Below are 24472 nucleotides of genomic sequence, written 5' to 3'. Positions count from 1 at the left end.
AGCCTGAAACCCACTTCGGATTCTGTATCTCCCTCTGTCTGCCCCTCCACTGTTTGCACTCTGTCTCTTGCATTGTCTCAAAAGCAAATAAACATTAAAAGATTTTTTTTTAAAAGAGTGTGTTCTATACATCAAATCTTAGAAAGGAAGGGCAATACTTTTGCTGGGTATAGACATCTAGAGGCAGGCAATGCAAGCAACATCAGTACCTCAAGAGGGAAACCAGCTTCCTCTTTGTCAGTCAGTCAAAAACTTTGAGTGACTATGCAGGGATATGAGCCCATTAGGTGCTCTCACACCATTAGGTGCTCTCACACTCTCAGGGTTCTGATTCTCAAGTGAATCTAAGTAAAAAAGCACACGCACACACACGCATATATGAAGTTCGGGGACACACTTATTAGGAATGATAGATGAAAATGATAGTCAAAAACCAAACAGGATCCCTCCTCAGATTTAATAAGATCTAGCACTACTGAAGGCTCTTCAGTGCAGAATGAAAGGTGTCAGCTGTTGTGGGTGGTGGGGCAGAAGAAATAATAGACTATGAATCAAAAAACTAATAATCTAATTTCAGCTTGCTATTAGCTTATTAAGAAAAGTTGTATTACTTTTTTGTGCATCAGTTTTCTCTGGGAAAAGAAAAAAAAAGGACTGAGCACATGTTTACCTCAGTTCCCTCTCCAAATCCCATTAAGATGACAGAAATGGGTTTTAAGAAGGGAAAAACTCTCACGGACAAAGAAAATTAAAAAGCAGACAAGAAAGGGTGCCTGGGTGGCTCAGTCGGTTGAGTGTCCAGCTTTGGCTCAGGTCATGATCTCACGGTTCATGAGTTCAAGCCCCGCGTCGGGCTCTGTGCTGACAGCTCAGAGCCTGGAGCCTGTTTCAGATTCTGTGTCTCCCTCTCTCTCTGCCCCTTCCCCACTCATGCTCTGTCTCTCTCAGTCTCTCAAAAATGAATAAACGTTAAAAAAAACTTAAAAAAATTTTTTTTAAAAAAGCAGACAAGAACAATACAATTTTGAAAGAAGAAAGCACATAACTGAGTGATGAGCAGGCCAAAAGAATGAAAATCTAAGCCAGCAGCAGGTGAAGACCAGAAGCAAGTTACAGGACCTCAGAAAGGCTCAGGAATAGAAGCAACAATACCTATGAAGGTCAAGAGAAGGGAGTTCAAGGGGTACCTGGCTAGCTCAGCTGGTAGAGCCTGCAACTCTTGATCTCAGGGTTGAGTTCAAGCTCATGTTTGGTGTACAGATTACTTAAAAATAAAATCTTTAAGGGGCACTGGGTGGCTCAGTCAGTTAAGCATCCGACTTCGGCTCACTCACGATCTCACTATTTCTGAGTTCAAGCCCCATATGGGGCTCTGTACTGACAGCTCAGAGCCTGGAGCCTGCTTCGGATTCTGTGTCTCCCTCCCTCTGTGCCCCTCCCACACTCATGGGGTGTCTCTCTCTCTCTCCCTCTCTCAAATAAATATTAAAATTTTTAAAAAAATAATAAAAATTTTTGTAAAACAAAGAAGGGAGCTCAAAAAGGAGGGACCCATTTAAAGTCTGAATAAGAAGCAGTTAGACCCCCAAGATGCGCATTCTCCTACCCTGGCAGATAACCAAAGTTTTACTTTCTGGGGAGGACGAACCAGGCTAGTCAGGCACATCATGCACAACTGAAGGCAGGGGTTCAACAGGATCTAGGATTTTACACAGTGAATTCCCTCCCCAACCCGTTTCCCCATTTAGATCCCAGAAAAAGATTTATAGCTTAAGGAAGAGATCAGCCCTGGGAGCAGATACTGATTTTTGGGGATGCCTCAACTAAACAGGCCCGAACAATTACTCTACACTATACCCCAAAGTTTAAGCAGTGAGACCCCAAATCCCTCCCCAACTCCACCCAGGAGGTAACTGCCCCTCCACTACCCAACTTTGGAAGTTTATTCTCCAGAAAGGGTAAAAGTGAATGAAGCTCTGCAGCCAGGGTGATCCCAGACACAATATGAAGATGGATTTATACACTAAATATATGCATCCCAACACTTTCCCACTCATTTCCCAGAACCTTGGCAGTTTGCTTTACCATCCAAGTAGGAAATTAGAAGATTCTTCTCTGGGGAATCTAATTAGTCCACAAGAAAATACATACAGATATCCCTCCAAAATGGCCCAGGATGGCCCACAGTACATCTCAAAGTTGCCAAGTCTCACCGCATGTTCTAAATTACCAAGCAACCTCTTAGTGGTTATTCTTTAAAATGACAGGAAAATCCAAGATTCACCAGATTTCTAGGGTTGACAAGTGGACCAAAGTAAACATTTAAAAAAGCAAAAACTTACATAGAGAAGTCCACTTCAAAAAACTAAAGGAGGGGGCACCTGGATGGCTTAGTCAGTCGAGCGTCCAACTTTGGCTCAGATCATGATCTCACAGTTCGTGAGTTCGAGCCCCATATCGGGCTTGCTGCTCTCAGTGCAGAGCCCACTTCAGATCCTCGGCTCCCTCTCTCTGCCCCTCCCCCACTTGCGCTCTCTCAAAAATAAATAAAACATTAAAAAAATTAAAAATAAAATAAAAATAAAAAACTAAGAGGAGGAGGAAAGAGGAGTGCTTGTTTAATGGGTACACGTTTCCATTTAAGAAGATGAAAAAGGTTCTGAAGATGGATTGTGGCCATGGTTGCACAGCAGTGTAAATGTGTTTAATGCCACTGAACTGTACACCTAAAAATGTTTAAAACGGTAAAAGCTGGGGCACCTGAGTGGCTCAGTGGGCTAAGTGTCTGACTTCAGCTCAGGTCATGATCTCGTGGTCCACGGGTTCGAACCCCACGCTGGGCTCTGTGCTGACAGCTCAGGGCCTAGAGTCTGCTTCAGACTCTGTCTCCCTCTCTCTCTGCCCCTGCCCACCTTGCACACATGCTCGCTCGCTCTCTCTCCCTCTCTCTCACACACACACAAAAATAAACATTAAAAAATATTTTTTTAATAAAATGAAATAAAATGGTAAAAATTATGCTATGTATATTTACCACACTAAAAAACAAGAGGGAAGGGAAAAAAATCTAACAGTATCTTCAAAGTAAAAAAAAAAAAAAAGTTATATCCACTGGGGGGAATATAATAGCATGTTTTATGTTGTTTTTTTTAAGTTTGTTTATTTTTGAGAGAAAGAGAAAAAACAAGCATGAGCCAGAGGACGGACAGAGAACGGAAGAGAGAGAATCCCAAGGAGGCTCCACACTCCATGCAGAGCCCAACTTGGGACCCGATCCCACAACCATGAGATCATGACCGGAGCTGAAATCAAGAGTCAGATGCTCAATGAACTGAACCACGCAGGTGCTGTTTTGTTTTTTTTTTTTCTAAAGGAACAATCAAAAATAATAAAGGGACCTTGGAAATTTAAAAGAATTGAAAAACTCAGTAAAAAGTAAAGGGCTAATATCCCTAATATAAAGAACTTTCTTAAATTGAGGGATAAAGAAAAAAAAAAAGCCTGATGGAAATATGGGAAAAAGACATAAGGAGACATTTCACAAATATTTTTAAATAGCTCTTAAACATAAGAAAAGATGTTCAACTTAAAAAAAAAATGGGCAAAGAGGGTTGGGGAGTTGTGCAAAATGAGTGAAAGGAGTCAAAACTCCTTTCCAAAAACTTCCAGTTATAAAGTAAGTTATGGAGATGTAATGTATAGCATGGTGATTATAGTTAATAATGCTGTACTGTGTATTTGAAAGTTGCTAAGAGAGTAAATCTTAAAAGTCCTCATCACAGGAAAAAAAACTTTGTTACTAAGTATAGTAGTAGATGTTAACTGGACTTACTATAGTCATCATTTTGCAATGTATACAAATAGCAAATCATGATGTAGAACTAAAAATGATATAATGCTATATGTTAATTATACCTCAATAAAAACACGGGCAAAAACTGTGACAACACATTCTGTTGGTGGGAGAAAAGAAACTTTCATACTTTGCTAATAGGAATACAGACCGATAAAATCCTTTTGGAGGAGAATTTGATAATATCTAACAAACCCTGGTATTTACCTTTTAATCTAGCAGCCCCACTTTTAGGAATTTGTCCTTAAGATACACCTCCAATAATAATGAAAATACAAAATCAAGGTTAGTCATTACAACATTGTAATTGCAAAATACTGGAGACCTAACAGGAAGGTAGTTGAATAAAGTATGGTTCTTTCACACACTGAGTGAAGCTATAGAAGAATAAAAATGAACTCCATGAGCTAACATGGAATGATTTCCAGGGTAAGTGAAAAAAGCCAAGTTCAAATGAGTATTAATACTATGCCACCAAGACATGACTGTGGCACATAGACACCACAACTGCAAGTTTGGGGAGTTCCCAAAACCAGCCTCAGGTTTGGCAATTTGCCAAAAGGACTCACAGAGCTTACTGAAAACTATTATATTCATAGTTATGGTCTATTAAAGCTGAAGAATATGGATTAAATCAGCCAAGTGGAGAAGCACATAAGGTGTTCTAGCACCATGAACACAGGAGAACTTTACTGTCCTGACATCAGTGCATGACAATATTGCCATCCAGGAAAGCTTACCTGAGCCTTGATATCCAGAGCTTTTATTGCGTTTTTAGGCATAACTGTTTGCCCACAAGACTGAGCTCAGTCTTTCAGCCCCTCTGGAGATCCACTGATACCAAAGTCATTACCCTAAACTACACTGTCGGTCCTTCTGGCATGGCCAATCCCCATCCTAATTCATGCTGTTAGACTGTTGGTGATCCAAAGCTCCCAGGCAAATACAGACATTCCAACAAGGCATGACATTCCAAGGGCTTAGAGATTACCTCCCAGAAGCCAAGGATAAAGGCTTGCTTTTGGGGCAAGGTTAAATTCTTTACCATGTAGCTGCTTCTCATGAAAGAAAAATTACAAAAATATACACATATCTGCCCTTTCGTCCCCCAAGACAAAATAAAATAAAAATACAAACATGGGAGGATAAACCAGAAACTAATGAGAACAATAACATACAGGAAATTATAGATATGTATAGGATGAAAGAATGAGAAGGAAAATGGCACAGGGATGAGAGTGGTACTTCTCTAAGCTTGCCTTTTTATAAAGTTCTGACTTTTAAAACCATGTTAATGCTTCATATACTAAAAAATATATACAAATAGGGGTGCCTGGGTGGCTCAGTAAGTTAAGTGTCTGACTTCAGCTCAGGTCATGATCTCATGGTTCATGAGTTCAAGCCTCGCATCCAGCTCTCTGCTGTCAGTGTGGAGCCTGCCTCAGAATCTTTGTCCCCCACTTCCCTGCTCACGCTGTCTCAAAAATAAATAACTTAAAAAATACATACATATACACACACACACACACACACACAATTAAAATCAACCAGAATGCAGGAGGACTCCAAAATGAAATACAAATAGCAAATGAATGACAAATAAATAACTATACTGAAAAAGTACGAAAAAATTAGCCAAAGTAATTTTCAAAAACATTTGGACTGTACAGGACTAGAAACAAAAGGACTGTATACAAATACTGTACTTTAGTTAGCAAATTAGTCTTCACAGATGAATGAGTTAATTTTGAAACTACTTTGTAAATATTCTAATTTTTTTAGTTAAGTAGGCTCCACGCCCAACATGGGGCAAGGGTTATATGCTTTATCAACTGAACCATCCAGATGCCGCAACTTTGTAAATACTCTAAAACTGAGTACATAGGAAAATAAGTTGTAGATAAATAGAGCTAGGTTTTTCACCATTGATGAAAGGAGTAGCAGATAGTGAACAGACTGAGACAGGTTTGAATCTATAATGACAGAATGAAATCAGAAGTATCCATGAGTTCATGATTTTATATATACATATACACAGATATACATCTAGAAATGTGCACACATGTGTATTTCCTAGCTCTGTCTACTTAGTGTAGAAGCAGTAACATCCCAGTAGCAATGAACACCCCTAGCACCCAGATCTTGGTTCCCATTTTAAAAAATGACTGATGCCAGAGCAGGACAGAACAAATAGATGAGCCTGGAATATCATTATAATGCCAGAAAGCAAAAAAAAAAAAAAAAGTGCTCAAGAAATTATGACATGTCAAAAGAACACAGGAACCAACCTAAAGAGACTTGCCATGGTCAAAGACTCTGAGCAACTAAATATATAATGACAGAAATGGATTATAAGAGCAAAACAAATGCCCTAGTCTGCAACAATATATGACTAAATAAATGGGGAGAAGGGACAGCTCTCCTTACACAGAATTTCAAATTAATAAATACAGAAGGAATAATGGAAATAGAAAAGTTATAATTTGCAACTCATAAACAACAGACTCAGGAAAGAAAATTAGATGAAAAAATACAGTGAGAAACAAGATATATACCGTCTCAAAGTATCTCCACAAGATACTTAAAATCACAAAGGGAAAAGTTGTACCTTTCAACAGAAAACCTGACAAACATCACCTTAGTCAGGTGATCAGGGCTATCATCACCAGTAGTAGTAAGATATGATGTTCATATGCCTCCTGATGTAGCACAATGTCACTTGTATGATGTACCACCTCTGTGATGTTATAAATGTATAACCTGAATTTAATCATAAGTAAAAACAGATAAGGCCACACTGAGGGACGGATACTCTATAGGATAACTGGCCAATACTCTTCAAATGTGTCAAGCAGGAGTGCCTGGGTGGCTCAATCGGTTAAGCGTTTGACTTCAGCTTACATCAAGATCTCACAGTTCTTAAGTCTGAGCCCTACACCGGGCTCTCTGTTGTCAGCACAGAGCCCACTTCAGATCCTCTGTCCCTCTGCCCCTCCCCGCAGTGCACACACTCTCTCAAAAATTAACGAACATTTAAAAAAATGTGTCAGTCAAGGTCATGAAAGACAAAAAGATTGAGGACCTGTCCCAGATTAAAGGACTAAGCCTAAGAAGACAGGATAACTAAGGCAACATGTAATCCTGGATGGGGTCCTGGTCCAGAAAAAGATCACATGTTAGGCCATAAAACAAGTCTCAATAAATTTAAAACTGAAATTCTATTATGTGTCTTTTCCAACCAGAATGGTATGAAACTAAAAATCAATGACAAGAAAAAAAAAGAATTAAAAACCACAAACACATGGAGGCTGAACCACATGTTCACCCAATGGGTGAACAAAGAAATCAAAGACACCAAAAAATACACGGAAACAAATGAAAATGAAAACACAGCAGTCCAAAATCTTTGAGACATGGCAAAAGCAGTTCTGAGCAGGAGATGTGTAGTGATAGAGGCCTACCTCAAGAGAAAAAAAAAATCTCTTGGGGTGCCACCCGGGTGGCTCAGTCGGTTAAAAGTGTCCAACTCTGGATTTTGGCTCAGGTCACAGTCTCGTGGTTTGTGGGTTCAAGCCCTGCTGGCAGTGTGAAGCCTGCTCAGGATTCTCATTCATATTCTCTCATTCATATATTCTCTTTCTCTCCTCTCTGTCCTCTGTCTCCCCTCTCTCTCTCCCTCTCCCTCTCTCTCGACCTCCCCATGCTAAGTAAATATATAAACTTAAAAAAAAATATCTCAAATGAGTAATCTAAACTTACACCTAAAAGAACTAGAAAAAGAAGAATAAAACCCAATACGAGTAGAAGAAAGGAAATAATAAAGAACAGAAATAAATAAAATAGAGACTAAAAAACCAATAGAGGGGCAGCGGGGTAGCCCAGTCGGTTAAGCATCCAACTCTTGATCTCAGCTCAGGTCACGATCTCCGTCGTGAGTTCAAGCCCCCACTGAGTTCCAGGCTGGGTTTGAAGCCTACTTAAAAAATAATAATAAATAAAGTTTTAAAAATAGAAAAGACCAATGAGGGGCACCTGGCTAGCTCAGTTGGTAGAGCATATGACTCTTGATCTTGGGGTCATGAGTTTGAGTCCCACATTAAGCAGTAGAGATTACATTAAAAAAATATTTTTAAAAAAGAAAAACAGGGGTGCCTGGTTGGCTCCATTGGTTAAGTGTCTGACTTCGGCTCAGGTCATGATCCTGCAGTTCATGAGTTTGAGCCCTGCATTGGGCTTTGTGCTGACAGCTGAGCCTGGAACCTGCTTCAGTTTCTGAGTCTCCTCTCTCTGCCCCTCCCTCACCCATGCTCTCTCTCAAAAATAAAAAAGTAAACATAAAAAAAATTAAAAAATTAAAAATTAAATTAAAAAAAGAAAAAAGTGGCAAAAGGAAAGAAAGAAAGAAAGAAAGAAAGAAAGAAAAAGAAAGAAAGAAAGAAAGAAAGAAAAAGAAAGAAAGAAAGAAAGAAAGAAATAAAGAAAGAAAGAAAGAAAGAAAAAGATTATAAACCAGAAGATCAAGGTCTGAGGGAAAAAAATTATTTTCAACACAGAACTTGAAACTCAGCCAATTCATCAATCAAAACTGAGCATAGAAAAAAGGTTTTCAGAGATGTAAGTTATTAAAATACAGAACTACCATGCATCTTTTTCTCAGGGAGCCACATTTTGTCACACTCTGACAAAATGAGGGAGTAAATGAAGAAAGACCTGAGACCCAGGAAAGATCCAAAACAACACACAAGCAAGAGAAATCCTAAAGAAAATGGTAAAGAAAGATCAGAGTGACAACTATGCCTCAAGCCTAGAGAGCCACCAATCCAGAAGAAAGAGGTCAAAAGGATTTGGGAAAGATGTCTCCAAAAATGTGAAATTGATAGAATTTCTAAAATGTCTGAATGCAAAGACAGATGAGATACAACTGGAAGAGAGCTTGAAAATATATTTAGTTTACTAAAAAGACTACTCACTTTAGGGACAAGAAAAAGTTGCACAAGAAAGGAAAAACAGTCACTATAAATCATAGAGTAATACATAACTTAGCTGTGACTACCATTTACATAATCATAAAAAGGCAAACACTGCTCTAATCAAATGGTTCTCAACCAGACACTCCTTATCATACCTCTCAGTCCAGTATTTAGAACTGTGTGGGAAATTTTTGGTTGTTACAATGAATTTAGGTTGGTATTGATATTTGGTGCCTGGTGTAATGCTAAATATCATGTAATGGACAGGATAATGAAGAACCGTCTCATCCAAAATGACAATACTGCCCCTATTGAGAAAAACTGCTTCTAGCCAAAATTACAGAATCACTACACAGTGAGGATAAATGGGACAGCAGACGTGTACATGTATGTAAAAGTGAAGAGCACATGTTAAAGAGAAGTAAATCTTTATCTTCCATAGTCTACAGATAAAGCTTAACACTAGGAAATCAAAAGTAACATTAAAAAAAAAAAAGCTAATTTAGGGACACGCTGTTGATACCAAAAGAACAGCTCAAAGACTTGAAAGTGGCTGTTGCTGGGAAACAGGAAATGGCAGAAAGGAGCAAGATTCTGGGAACTAAGTCAGGAAAGAGGGCTAGAGGTTTCTCCTTCAGTATACATTTCTCTACGTAGTCCCTTTTATTTTTTTTAACATTTATTTATTTTTGAGAGATAGAGACAGAGTGCAAGTAGGGGAGGGACAGAGAGAGAGGGAGACACAGAATCCAAAGCAGGCTCCAGGCTCTGAGCTGTCAGCACAGAGCCCAACACAGGGCTCAAACCCATGAACTGGGAGACCACGACCCGAGTCAAAGTCGGATGCCCAACCGACTGAGCCACCCAGGTGCCCCTCTACTTAGTCCCTTTATAAAGCACCTACATCCCATCCTCAAATAGGCAAGGTTCCCTCAGACCAGAGACTGTTTTACCCTCCCCACACCACATACTAAATCTTTAGTTATCCTGTTTTTATGTATAGGGAGAAGAAAATGTCAGGTCTGGGAGGATTTTTCTTAAACAGACTTTCAATCACTTATGTATATATATTTTAGTCTCACCTTCACCTACATGTCCACAGTCCATGACACTACTCACTAACCCTGAAACTTTTAAAAGGTTCTGAAACACAAACATGACTACTTGTCGGCTTTCTCTACTCGTTGGTTTAGGATTCAGCTTTCTCAAGTCTGTTAATCAGTTACCACTAGTCTTTTCTGCTTTCCAGCTTCCAGAATGTGGGGCTTGAACTCACCACCCCAAAATCAAGAGTTGCATGCTCTGACTGAGCCAGCCAGGCACTCCTCACTTCTCTACAGTTTTAATGGAGTTTTCAGGCTGCTGTGGAATTAAATGTGTACATTCAATCCAATTTCCTTACCATAACACACTGCTGAATTAAAAAAAAAAAAAATTGCTAAACAAAATGTACGAGCCCATTTTTTGCTAAGTGGAAAAAGCCGTGTATTTTGAATATTTATAGGGGAAAACATGTCTATCAGAATTTACACCAAACTACTAAGAGTTTAGGCCCACAGTTCCTAAACTATATGCCAAGGAACCCAAGGGTTCTGCAGTAAATTCAGAGGGATATCACAAAGCATTCTAAATCAGAGGGGAAAAAACAATATTCTTTATCTGTCATACCTATCAAACACGTGACAAACTACCAGTTTAATACAATTCAGTTTCAAATTAGATCATGGTATATTCTTTCTAATGACATCCTATCTTTGCAAAGTTGGGTTTTTGTTGGTTACTGTGATGATTAAAAAAAAAAAAATTTGCAAAAATCTATTTGAAATAGGAAATGTGGGTAGCAGTGTCTAATGATTCCAAGGTTTGAGAAGTTCTCTAGTGCCCAACCAGTACATTGGGTAATTGATTATTTAAGAATGAAATAAAAATACTATATTGTCTTTCAACTGATGTGTATTTAAAAAAAAAATTTTTTAAGTTTATTTATTTTGAAAAAGAGGAAGAGAGAATCAGTGGGGGAGGAGTACAGGGTGGGGACAGAGGATCCAAAGCAGGCTCCATGCTGATAGCAGAGAGCCCGACGTGAGGCTCAAACCCACAAACTGCCGAGATCATGACCTGAGATGAAGTCATACACTTAACCGATTGAGCCACCCAGCTCCTGATGTGTATTTTTTAAACAACTATTGGGTTGCTAGACTATACGTACTTAAGTTGTTTAGATCTAATTACTTAATAAATTACTAGTTATTTAATTATTAGGCCTAAGGATACTATGAAAAAGACACTAAGGGGGGCAGTACACAAAGAAAGTTTGGGAACCTCTGGTTTAGGGTATTATATTTTACCTTTTTTTTTTTTTTTTTTTAAGGTTTTTGTTGTTGTTGTTGTTGTTGTTTTAGGTTTTATTTCTTTTTGGGTGGTGGGGCAGGTCAGAGAGAGAAGGAGAGCGAGGATCTGAAGCAGGCTCTGTGCTGATAGCACCAAACCCCATGCAGGGCTCAAACTCACAAACCATGAGATCATGACCTGATCCAAAGTCGGACACTAAACCAAATGAGCAACCCAGGTGCCCCTTTATCAATGGAAAAAGAAATTAAAATAAACTTAATATGAAATCCAAATACATTCTCATTGTGCACTACCAACATAAAAGGAGATCTGGAATTTATTCTTCCTAATACTTAAATGTAATAATCACTGGGAAATCTTAATAAGATGTTTGTCTGTTTATTTATTTATTTAGAGAGAGAGAAAACGAACACAAGCAGGGGAGGGACAGAGAGAGAAAGAGAGGGAGAGAGAATCCCAAGGTGGCTCTCCACTGTCAGCACAGAGCCTGATGCAGGGCTCAAACTCACAAACCGGGAGATTGTGACCTGAGCCAAAATCAACAGTCAGATGCTTAACCGAGTAAGCCACCCAGGCACCCCTATGTTTTTTATTCTAAAAACACACACAGAGCTACATAATTATGAGCCCATAACAAATCTAGGCTGAAGAAGGGGGTAAAAAAATGTATAATTAAAATCTTAAAAGTCCTGCCCAAATTAGAGAAACTATCTGAACTGTACCTTAAAAAGTTAATCTAACATATTTCTTGGTGGTGGTTATATCACCAATAATGCTGAAGTTATAAAGATATACAAACATCTTTCAAATTTCAATTCAATAAATGAGTTTTTACAAATATGATGACATATGAGTGTTCAAAAAATTATTATAGTCTAATGTGAGAGTCATTTGAACAGGTATTCACAAATGTAATGAATAGAAGATCAAATTGAGAGTATTATGGGAAGGGGCACCTGGGTGTCTCAGTCAGTTAAACATCCAACTCTTGATTTTGGCTCAGGTCATGATCTCACAGTTCCTGAGATCAAGCCCCACATCGGGCTCCACACTGACAACATGGAACCTACTTGGGATTCTCTCTCCCTCTCTCCCCTTCACCCCACTTGCACTAGATGTTAAAAACAACAACAGAGTATTATTCTGGCAAAGGGTCAGGAGGAAAGACCTCTCTGAAGAAATTATTTTTAAGCTGAGACAAAGGATGATAAATAGTTACTAGGCAAAGGGAACAGATCAACAAAAGCCCAGGACAGTGAATGCAGTATTCAAAGGAAATGAAAGAAACTTCAGGATCACTTGGAGGAGGACCCGGAGAATAGAAAATGTAAACTAATGGTGCTGCTACTTAACATAAAGGTAGTGTCAAGCCACTAAAAGATAAAGAGGGGTACAAGACCTGATCTGTATACTTACAAAGATCATTCTACCTGCTGTGTACAGAATGGCTGGGAGAAGGCCATAGCAAAGGAAACCTGTTAGGAGGCTGTTGCAGGTAAATATAGGCAAGGTGCAAAGTCACTCAGATTAAGAGACAATGGAGAGAAACAGCAAAGTGAATCAATCTTGAGACTTTTTAGAAGACTGTGTGGAGGGAGAGGAGTAAGAGTTTTGGTATGAGCTACTGGGTAGATGGCTGTATAATTTACATGGAACAAATGGAGAAAGACTGGAGGAAGGTTATACTGGCTATAGTCTTTAGTTTTAGACATGGTAGACTTGAGGTGACTGTAGGAAATTCATCTGGATGTATACTGCTGGATATACAGGTCAGGAAGTCTAAAAAAAGGATACCATAGGAATTATAGTTTAAGCCATCAGCTTATAATAACTAAAGCTACAGAAACTGATAAACTCACCTAGGGAGACTCTGTAAAAGGTAGAAGCAAATGCACCGTAGGGCAGTATTCAGAGGAACTCTGGGATGTAAGAGTGAGATAAAGGAAGACTACTTAGCAAAGGAAAATGACAAGGAATGATCAGAGAAATAGGTAGAAAATCAGGTTAATGTGGTATCAGGAAAGCTAGAGAAAGTTTCTAGAAGAAGAGAAATGGTCAAAGGCTGTTGAGAGCTCCAGCAAAATAAGGACTGGGGTACCTGACTGGCTCAGTCAGTACAGCATGAAACTCTTGATCTTGGTTGTGAGCTTGAGCCCCATATTAGGTGTGGAGATTACTTAGAAAACAAAAAACAAAACAAAACAAAACAAAAAAGGCAAGATAAGGATTAAAAAGTCTCCATTTGATTCTCATGACATTTGTAAGTCAAATTTTCATAGAATGTGGAGAGAACAAAAACCAAGATAGATTGAAGAAGACAATATATAAAACTGCCCAAGAAGCCCAAGTAAATACGAGATAGACAGGGTAGGGGTTTTTGTTTTGTTTTGTTTTGTTTTTAACGGAGACAGTTGTTCATATATGAATGCTCCATACTATACTTATGGAAAAAGATGGCAGACTGAACACATTTTACTCTTACTCCCTCCACAATCCCATTAAAATGAAAATAAAACATTATTTTAACTTTATTTTTTAAAATATGAATTATATACAATGAAATGTATAGATAAAAAGGTTTTGGGTTTTTTTAAAGCATATATACACAAAATGGAAGAGGGGACAACAAAACCTTTTGGAACTTGGAACGCAGATTGACTTAAAGACTGAAAAAAGTTAATCTCAAGTTCGCAAAGGGGAAGCAATCCAGTTTATGCAACAGTGCCTCAAAACAGATCAGGAATTGGCAGCATCAGGTTTTATGAGAGAGGTGTAAACATGGTGCTAAAAATTAGACCAAATCATTTAGATAACCTCCTACTCTCCACAAAACCAGCCAACTACCCCTATCTCACCTTTATACAAGTATGGAGAATTATTTTTTTTAATTTTTTTTTAACGTTTATTTATTTTTGAGACAGAGAGAGACAGAACATGAACGGGGGAGGGTCAGAGAGAGGGAGACACAGAATCTGAAACAGGCTCCAGGCTCTGAGCTGTCAGCACAGAGCCCGACACGGAGCTCGAACCCACGGACTGCGAAATCATGACCTGAGCCGAAGTCAGATGCTTAACGGACTGAGCCACCCAGGCGCCCCTGGAGAATTATTTTCTATACGAGAACAGTGCTGTCCAATGAAACTTCTGCAATGACAGAAATATTTTATATCTGCCTTATTCAACATGGTAGCCTTTGGACACATATGGTTACTGACCACTTGAGATGTGTCTGGTTCAAATGAGGTATTTACTCTTTAATTTTAATCACTAAATTTAAGTGGCTACATGTAGCTACTGGCTACCATATTGGACACTGCAGCTCTAGAAGGTAAAACAATGGATTCCTGGCCCAGTTAAGAATATGGGTATCATACTGAAAATAGTTAACCAAACATAAAGAGTTTACACACTAAGGGCTAAAATCTCTATCCCTTCACTCAGGTTAGCTACCAGACTGCTGGCAGCCAGCTTAAAAGCTCCAAGCAGGAGATGTGAAGATTTTTTTTTTTAAGGTTTTATTTTTAAGTAATCTTTGTACCCACTGTGGGGCTCAAACTTACCACCCCAAGATCAAGAGTTGCAAACTTACAACCCCAACTGAGCCAACCAGGTGCCCCTGAAGATTCTTTTTTGAGGAATCTAACTTGCTCAAAAGGAAAGCCAAAGATACTGCTACTGAAGGTTCTCTAATGAGAGTCCATCCAGTGTGCTCTAAAATCGACAAATCTCAGGGCGCCTGGGTGGCTCAGTCAATTGAGCGTCCAACTCTTGATTTTGGCTCGGGTCATGATCTCACAGTTTGTAGGTTGTAGCCTGCATCAGGCTCCTCTCTGACAGTGCAGAAGTGCAGAGCCTGCTTGAGATATTTTCTCTCTCTGCCCCTCCCCCACCCTTGCTCACTCTCTCTCAAAATAAAAGAAAATTAATTAGGGGTGCCTGGGTGGCTCAGTCAGTTGAGCATATGACTTAGTTCAGGTCATGATCTTGCCATCCACGAGTTCGAGACCCACACTGGGCTCTGTGCTGACATTTCATAGCTTGGAGCCTGTTTCAGATTCTGTGTCTCCCTCTCTCTCTCTCTCTGCCCCTCCCCTGCTTGCTTGCTCTCTCAAAAATAAACATTAAAAAAAATTTTTTTTAATTAAAACAAATGGTATCCCATTATGCTCTTAAGTCCTCACAGACATAGAAGACTGCCTCAAAGACCAGCAAATGACTTCTATTAAACTCCACTTTTCACTGGGTCTTCAAGTTGTTATTACCCTCAGCCCGCCTTGGTTTCTATGTTAAACCTGTAATATCAGTTTAGACTAAAACTGGAACCATGGGTTCAGATTTATCCTTTTTAAGTACCTCTAACTTGAAAATTTTGCTGTCAAAATATGAAACTCAACAATTTTTAAAACCTCAGAATTAAGGTATTTCAGCCACAAAAATAAAAAAATTTGGAGACTCAGTAACGGCTTTTCATCTCAGACACATATCATGTTTCTCTAGACTTGAATTCACAGACTACATATCTGTTAACCTGGGGGTTTTAAAAAATACTTATTTTTGTAATCTCTGCACCCAATGTGGGGCTTGAACTCATGACCCCAAGATCAAGAGTTGCATGCTCTACTGACTAAGCCAGGCAGGCACCCCTGTTAACATGTTTTTTTTTAATTAGCAAATTTAGAATGCCCTTTGTCATCTGGTTGTAGGAAGTTAACATGCTAATAAACAGGGTCACTTTTAGAAAATAATTCAGCATCCTATGGACTTGTGATGTAGGGTCTATTTGTGGCTCTCCTACTAACACAGAAGAGGGATACTAAAGCAATGAGGTTACTGAAGAATAATTTGAGAATGAGTATATCTCCCTAAAGGAGAATGTTCAACTCTGCCTCGTTACCTTAGCAATTCTGAAAATATTACAAAAAATAGTCAAGAGGTTTTCACTATAAGAAAAATACACATGAAATACTGTTACCACCTAATCAGTTGACCCTTTCCAGGCATCTATCAAAATTTTTTAAATATTTATTCACTTTTGAGAGAGAGAGAGAGAGAGAGAGAGAGAGAGAGAGAGTGTTGGGGAGAGGCAGAGAGAGAGGGGGACAGAGGATCCATAGCAGGCTCCAAGCTGAGAGCAGAGAGCCAGATGCCAAACTCGAGCTCACAAACTACAAGATCATGGATGATCTGAGCTGAAATCAGACACTCAACCAACTGAGCCACCTGGGCACCCCATCAAATTCTTTAAACCAGTGACACATTACAACTTAACCAAAAGAAAAGGGACTAAAAATTCAAGGACAAGCTTAAATACCAAGAGCCTCTAGTTAAATTAGGTGTTTATAAGGCAATTAGAGATGTTTAGAGCCCAGTTCTCAAACTGTGTTTCACTGGAAGCTGAGCAGCGATACAGAGTGGTCATACATAGGAGTACATATGAGGATAGAGGAAGGGGTTTAAAAAAAAAAAAAAAGTCTGTGTAAAGTTGACTGGGTTTATGATAAGTGAGAACAACAGCAAAATTTTCTTAAATAGAATTTTTCCATGGTTTGTGAAAGCTTGGCATAAAAGCCTACTAAAAAGCTGATTTACAAAGTGATATAACCTTTATATAATTATGCCAAAAAACAAACCTAAGCAACATTCGGTAAGAAACTTTATTGTAAAAGTTAATACTTTCATCAAAGAGCTTTAAGGAGTGTTAACGCATAAGAAACTACAAAAACAGAATTATACTGAGCCACGGACTTAAAGGACTTATCTTCTGGGCTCAAGGTGGTACAAAAGAGTACTACTGATTCAAGTAAAGTGATCTGTTAAGAAAAGGAAGGGAAAGAAAAAAATTAAAAAGGTATGGAAGGCAACAAACTAGTTGGACATTACATTTCATCTCTGAGCCTGTTTATAAACTAATATATGAAACCTGCTCTACATCTGGGTTTTCAAAACTTGAGTATCACCTGAGAAACTATTTAAAGACCACAAATACCCATGTGCCACTTCAGATCCACCCAGGCACCTGGGGTTTTGTTTTAATTACCCCAGCCGATGCCCAGCCAGGTTTGGAACCACTGGATTAGATAACCCTCAAGGTCCCTTTCGTGTCCATGAGTTAAAATTCCCAACTGACAATTCTGTGCCAAAGGAACTGAAGACTGCACTTGGCTACATACTGCATGGCAGCCATTGTCATGTTCCATTAAGGAAAAGGAAGCATCCTTAATCTGTCTGAGCAAGCAACTGTAAGAACAGGTGCAACTTACTCAAATCACTTGGCTGCATATCCGCTCGCTCCTCCCCAAACACTTCTCTAACTTAGGGTCTACTCAACTTCAGGGGCACCTGGGTGGTTCAGTCAGTTAAGCCTCCAACTTCGGCTCAGGTCACGATCTCACGGTTCTTAGGTTCGAGCCCCACGTCGGGCTCTGAGGTGACAGCTCAGAACCTGGAGCTTGCTTTGGATTCTGTGTCTCCCTCTCTGTCTGCCCCTCCCCGACTCATACTTTCTCTCAAAAATAAATAAAACATACAGAAAAACTAAACTTCAGAGTGGGGTATGTTCTACTCTCTCCAATACAGAGAAAGGGCAGCTCCTCAGATTAACTCAGGACTGTAACGTCCAGCCACTCAAAGGTCAAGTTCTTGTTTTTATTCTCTGCACATTTTCAATTAACACGAAGTGTTTTAGAGGCAGAGTGAGGGGTCCTCAGAAAGATATGCAAAGAATTTCTTCTAAAGCAGGCCAAGGTGTAAATAAAGCCCCTCCAGCTTTTTATCCTAGAAAGGGCCCACTGGACAAAACAATCTTGAGTAAGGAGCAAAACTGATTTAGGTTATTCCTCATATACCAATAATGCTTATCATTAAACATGAGACATCTAGTTAGCTAGGAGAGTCTGACCTCGTCCTAATGCTGCCCAACCCAAAGTAGAGCCCACAGTTAGGTTCTAACCACATAAGATACTAGTTTCTCCTCTGGCCCCCTCCTCCATAGCAAGTGTAGTTATTCTGAGTAAAAGATGTAATTAAGAACCTACCATTAAATGTCCAGGATATTCTTAAATCCAAAATGTTTAATGGCTGATGTTCTGCTTTTTTCACTTCTCTACATTCTCCCAGGTATTTATGTAGGTATAAGAAAGCTCCGCTTTACATGTGGTTAAAAATGTCTAAGTGTCTAACACGAGATTAAAACCACTAACAAATGGCAGGCTAGGATTTTAACTCCGCTCTTCCGACTTAAATACAAAACCCTCATTTCCCACATCCTCTCGGCGTCTCTCCTCCCCCAACAGAGTGGCCCAGTGGAAAGGGGGTTGATACTGCCCAGCATAGACAAAAACAGAAAGCCTCATAGAAAACAGACTTCCCCCCATCCTAATGTTTAATTGTGCCACACACATTCGCTACAACAGGGTCTTAAGAGTGTGCGGGGGGAAGGAACCAAAGGCAGGAAGGAAGCAGAGCTGTCCGAACAAACATAAACTCTCGGCTTTAAAAACGGCAGTAGCGGGAGGACCTCTAACAGCAGCTCTTCCTCTCAAACCTTTCCCCGGCCTCGGAGGGGCCCCAGCTTTCTCCGCTTCTACGTCGTACAGTTCAAACTGGAAAGAAAAAGGGGAGGACAGAGGTCCCTCGGGACAAGCTCCCTTCCGGCCCCCAGAAAGGCAGAGCAGCGCCCAAGGAGAAATTTGCTGCCTCCGGTTCGGGCGTGGGGGAGGGCAGCGCTCGAGGCCTCCAGGCCGGGGTGCTGAGCTGGCGCGCTCTGGCGCGGGAATGGCCAGCAAGCCCGGTCCGTAAGTCATCCCGATTTGACACCGGGCACTTACTTACCTACGTCGCTCGCTGCCGGCACCTGCCCCACCGCGGGTTCAGATACTGCCGCAGCTCAGACTGAAGGCCCCGCCTTCGCCAGCTCTAGGGAACCCCAGACAGTGAGGAGGTGTCCGGCCTGCTCACAGCGGCCACGGCCACCGAGCTTCCTTTGCAGCCTCCGCCGCGACGCCGGCGCTCACTTACATCGTCACCTCCTTCCGTGCCCTTCCGCCTCAGCCCCGCCCGTGCCCCGTGCGGGCAGCGGAAGAGAGAGTGGCAGGCTGGCGGTGGGGGCGTGGCTCCGCCTTCCCTCCGCTTCCGGCGGCGCGTTTCCCCGCCCCCCGAGACGTCAGCTGACGCGTCCTGTCGCGCCACGGGGACTCTTACCCGTGCCTCTGCAAGGGAGGGGTTTGGTAGAAACAGTACCTGGAAATTGTAGAGGCTCGGCAGGGCTGCTTCGAGACTTTTCTGTTCAGCCCCCTCTCACCTTTATAACCCCAAAAGGGCCAAGGCAGACCACAACTACTATATGGCCGCTCCCTCCGCTAATCCCTTTTTCCCTTTGGCCCAAAGCGAAAGACCACATTCCTGCTCTGGATGCACTTTAAGGCTTGGCCCAAGCTTTGCTTTTCTGGTTTTTCCGTGATCTTACCCCTTGGTATAGTAATGTGCCTCTTCATCTGTGCTCCGCCTCTGAGGGAACACTTCCCCTGGAGAGCAGAGCCGGGTCTTATTAACGTTATAGCCCCAGCACCGAACAGTGTCTGACCTACAAGTGCTTACCTAGTAGGTGTTCAGTAAAACTGTTACTTAATTTCTTATGAGAGAGAAAAGTGGCTTCAGCCTGGTATATTGAGGCACTAGTCACTCAACATTTTTTTTTAACGTCTTTATCTTGCAAGCCCTCAGTCTAATTGTGGGGAGTCGTAAATGGATAATACAATGTCTAGACAGAAAATATAGCAGATGTATAGCGGAAAGTGAATTCAATTTTGGACGTTCGATTTGGAATAGAATGGAGAGGGATACAAATGAGTATTAAGGGTGGGGTGCTTGGGGCCCTGCGCCCGTAGGAAATTCTCAGGCATTGTCTCTTCAACTGGAGTTTTTGCTTCATTCCCTCCTTTCCTCTGAGATTCCAATTACATGTGTAAGACTATTTGACCTTGTACATCATGTGTTCTAACACTCTGTACCATCTTTCTTCTCACTTGATGCTTCAATTTGAATGTTTTCTATTGTCCTATTGTTTTGAGTTTCCTAATTCTCTCTTCTGAGATCTTCAGTCATTTGTCAAATCTATACACTGAGTTCTTAATTTTTAATAATGTATATTCAGGGTTTTGATTGTTTTATAAATTTTATGTAGATTTTATATCTGATGAAAATCTCCAGCTTTTCATTTTGTTCATCATTTCTTCTGTTTTCTTTATCATGTTTTGTTTGTTTTTTCCTCCCTCCGTCCTCGTTTGCTAACTTCAATGTTTTGATCATCCTTGGTCTAGTTCAGTGATTCATTATTCTCTTTTAATTATCTGTCATATTTTCCTGCCACTTCACATGCTCGGTAGGTAATATTTTCTTGTGTACATAAAAGGATTGCAGAGCCACCACATGATATCATCTACTGGTGAGGATTCCCCCTTCCCTCTGTTAGGTTGGTAGAGAGGGGCTAGTCCTCGGAGTCTAATCAGGGATTGAGATGGGTCTTGGTAAGTTTGTCTTCCTATACTCATTCTACCTCTTGTTCATCCCTCAGATGTAGCTCAAGTTTTTGATAGAAAATCTGTTTCCTCAGCCCTAAGAGACTATAGTACTTCCAGTTCATTCCTCTGGGGCTTTGAGCTTAGTTCTTTAGCCTCCAACCAATTGTGCTTCAAAATATGAGAAATGTCTTGCTGAGCTGGAAAAAAAAAAAAAAAGAGAGAGAGAGAAATTAGCCATGTGTTTGAGGAGGCCATGTCCCTCTAATGGGGTATGGTTTCCTAAGTACCATGACTTTTTTTTTAAGTTTTGGTTCAGTCCCATAGCCTCCCAAGCAGGTCTCAACTCAGAAAATGCCCTACGTGGAAAACTAGGCATGCATGGGGGCGCTTCTGCTTTCAGTCAGTCCCAGTAGCCCACTAAAAGTTCCTCTGGGTTTTCTTTGCCCCCATAGGCTGCCTCTGCCTAGATTAAGACTGATTCGGGGCGCCTGGGTGGCGCAGTCGGTTGAGCGTCCGACTTCAGCCAGGTCACGATCTCGCGGTCCGTGAGTTCGAGCCCCACGTCAGGCCCTGGGCTGATGGCTCGGAGCCTGGAGCCTGTTTCCCATTCTGTGTCTCCCTCTCTCTCTGCCCCTCCCCCGTTCATGCTCTGTCTCTCTCTGTCCCAAAAATAAATTTAAAAAAACGTTGAAAAAAAAAATTAAAAAAAAAAAAAAAAAAAGACTGATTCCCAGCCTGTCCCTAAAATCAGCAAATGTTTCCAGAAAATAAAACGGCTAGTGATTATCAACTCACCTTACAAGGGCTCTCCCCTCTCTGGAGTTTTTGTTTACCTCAACTTAGGTAACAAGTCCTTCTTACTTCACAGCTCTCTGATACATTTTAAACTATGATATTTTTAACTTATTCTGCATTTTCTAAGGTTGTTGTAGCAGGAAAATTGTCCTGTTACAACCTACTATGTCCTATTTGGAAGGAAAGGTCACTTGTAAAACTTAGTTATAGCATGTCTACAATGCCCAAAGTATAAGTGATACCTTCAGTTTCTAACCAAAATCCTCACATTTCTTTAGACTTAGACATTTATATAGATTCATTCCTCACTACAAAACCCTTCTGCATAATTTTTCCATCCATGATTTGGTAGACTTTTTAGGAGATTAAAAAAATAATAACCATAATTGAGCTCTTACCATGTACTCAACATTTTATGGATATAACATTTTACTTTGACAACAAACCCTTGATATGGGGATTTTTCTATTTTTATAAATGAAAAGACAGAAGGTAGAGTTAGTCATAGGCCTAGAGCCATGTAGTGGGATCCATCCGATCTTAAAGTCCCTAAAAAAATACTAGTTTGCTTTCCCTTTAGGGTTAAATACTCTACAACTGTACTATAAAAAAAATAGCTACTAGCCACATGTACCTATTTTAATTTAAACTAATAAAATTTAAAATTCAGTTTCCCAGTTACACTAGGTGCATTTCATATGCTTAATAACTATATGTGGTTAAAGGCTACCATAATGGAAGACAAAAATATAAATCATTTCCATCATTGCAGAAAGTTTTACTGGAAAGCTCTACTCTTAGATTTTTACAGAAAAAAATAGGAAGATTTTATAAGAACAAAATACTTTAGAGTTCTTGCATATTTAAAAAATTGTTTTTTAATTTTTAAAAAATTTTTAAAAAAGCCTCCCAAATGTTTCCCTCAGGCAAGTGGGAGCAGGAAGATGGACAAATAGTTTCCAGCACACATGCATGATCCTGACCAGACTGAGGGAAGTACTATATAGGCTGTCCTTCCACATACTAGTTTGGTCCACCTGGGGCCTGCCATTTGATGGCTGCGTTGACATTGTTCCAGGCCTCTTAGAGATGAGAGAAGTTAGACAAGGGGTGGAGATCTGGCTCAAGGTGATCTGGGGTCCCCCACCATCGGGTTTTTTTGGCAGTTGAGTTATAAAATCTTTGGCCTAGGCATGTTAAGTTTTTAACAAAGACAACAGTGAACTTTTTCCCTGCTAGGAAAAACAGTTTTTCCCAATAATTGAGCTTTTGAGAAGCCAAACCCCAGTAGTAGGACTGGGGTATTTTGTTTTACCATAAGGTTTGTGGGGATCTAATTTTCTAGTCTCTTATGGCCGTTGTTTCCCCATGTTGGTACCAACGAAGTATCCTATCCACAAAAAGAAGGTGAGTGTTAACAGAAACCTCTCACTACATTTTCAGCCAGCCAGGGTGGCCTTGGGCAATCCTATGGCAAAGAGTAGAGCAAGAATCATAATAATAACGAGAAACAAGGCGCGACAGTGCATCACAGTAAGGAAACATATAGAAAATAAGGACAGTCTTTTGTTTCATCGGACAGCTTGAAACTGTCAAGCTCCTGCCACGTGTAGATTAGTCAGCTTCTGGAGTGACTAAAGCAAGGCTGCAGTCTCCTGGAGCCTCTGGAGTTGCAGACTGCTTCTCCCATATGGTCAGCTTGCATGGCGTTGATGGATCAGGAATGCACTCCCAGTTTCGAGATGCCGGCTTTACTCTGCTGTAGTGAATCCAGGGACCCACTTTGGCTACCTTTACTGAGTAAGGATGGACAAAATGACAGTGAACAGGCCCCTTTAGCGGTTGGACATTCCATTCCTTCCCCCATACAGCATCTCCTGATTTAAAGAGGTGAGCGTCTGTGGTCAGACTCACAGGTAACTGCTCCCTGACCCAGTGGTATAAGGTGGTTAGGGTAGAGCCAAGGCCCGCATCTGTTGCCGTAGGGTTAATTTGCCTATCTCATTTAGATGCCCCCCTTATGCCCTTGATAATGGGGGGAGGGCACCCATAAAGGATTTTATAAAGGGAGAATCCCATCTGCTTCTTTAGCCTCCCACTTACACCTGCAGTCTGCCTCCCTGAAGGCCCCTATCTCTCCCTGCCTAATGTTAACCCTTTTCTTATGTATTTCTCCCCTGGAATAGGGCCTGTAACTGCTATTAGGGAACAGGGACGATGACCGTATTGGCTCCTTCAAGCTGATAAGGGATGGTGTGGGAATACAGCAGTTAGAGTCTACCCTAGGGTCAGTCGAGTGGCCCACGGTGTGGTTCTACAGGAAGGCTGGCAGGCATGAGGCGGCATAAACATTAGCAGACACAAAGTAGAGATTATACTGACCAACAAGATGGCATCTTAAAATGTCTCCAGTTTTTAAACCTGTCAAACAATCTAGGAGAGACCCTGACTTTGTCAGTGACATATGTCAGGGAATCTCTCGTACCCCAGGTGCTGGAGGAGTAGGAGCAGTAAGTAATCAATGGTGGCTCTATTTCCAAGAGTTTGGCCCTAACTTAATTAAAAGAAAATTTTAAGCATCTAATGCTTGTTAGCTATTATTTAGAGTTTTGCTGAGTATAAGCAGACAGTTTGCTTTATTTTGAGGTGTAAAACTTTTCCAAGAGCCTGGAGTTCTACTAGAGAAAGAGTCAGGCAGCCATTTACCATTATTAATTTGCAAATTTTTAGGTAAGCCAAACCTGGGTATTATTTTAATATGTATTTATTTTTGAGAGAGACGGAGACAGAATGCGAGTGGGGAAGGGGCAGAGAGAGAGGGAGACACAGAATCGGAAGCAGGCTCCAGGCTCTGAGATGTCAGCACAGAGCCCGACACAGGGCTCGAACCCATGAGCTGTGAGATCACGACCTGAGCTGAAGTCGGACATTCGACCGACTGAGCCACCCAGGCGCCCTGGGTATTATTTTGTAAAGCAGAATTT

The 24472-nt window shown here is 40.7% G+C and overlaps 1 protein-coding gene across 5 annotated transcripts in view; it reads right to left on the bottom strand.

The window, feature by feature from the left end:
• Positions 1 to 19227, bottom strand: part of SENP5 (SUMO specific peptidase 5) — a 48214-nt gene extending 28987 nt beyond the window's left edge. Inside the window, exon 1 of one of the 5 annotated variants that reach the window (XM_007090966.3) lies at positions 19006 to 19227. Coding sequence is in view for 4 of the 5 variants with exons in the window: in XM_015541470.2 (XP_015396956.2) it covers positions 6462 to 6487 (26 nt within the window). In the remaining variant the exon portion in view is untranslated. Of the gene's footprint in view, positions 1 to 6461; positions 6623 to 19005 lie in introns of those variants that run through there. The other 4 variants (XM_015541470.2, XM_042957210.1, XM_042957208.1 and 1 more) reach the window with 4 other exon arrangements.
• Positions 19228 to 24472: the final 5245 nt, after the last annotated feature.

Source organism: Panthera tigris, chromosome C2 (assembly GCF_018350195.1).
Source record: "Panthera tigris isolate Pti1 chromosome C2, P.tigris_Pti1_mat1.1, whole genome shotgun sequence".
NCBI lineage: Eukaryota > Metazoa > Chordata > Mammalia > Carnivora > Felidae > Panthera > Panthera tigris.
This window is presented reverse-complemented; position numbering and strand designations above follow the sequence as displayed.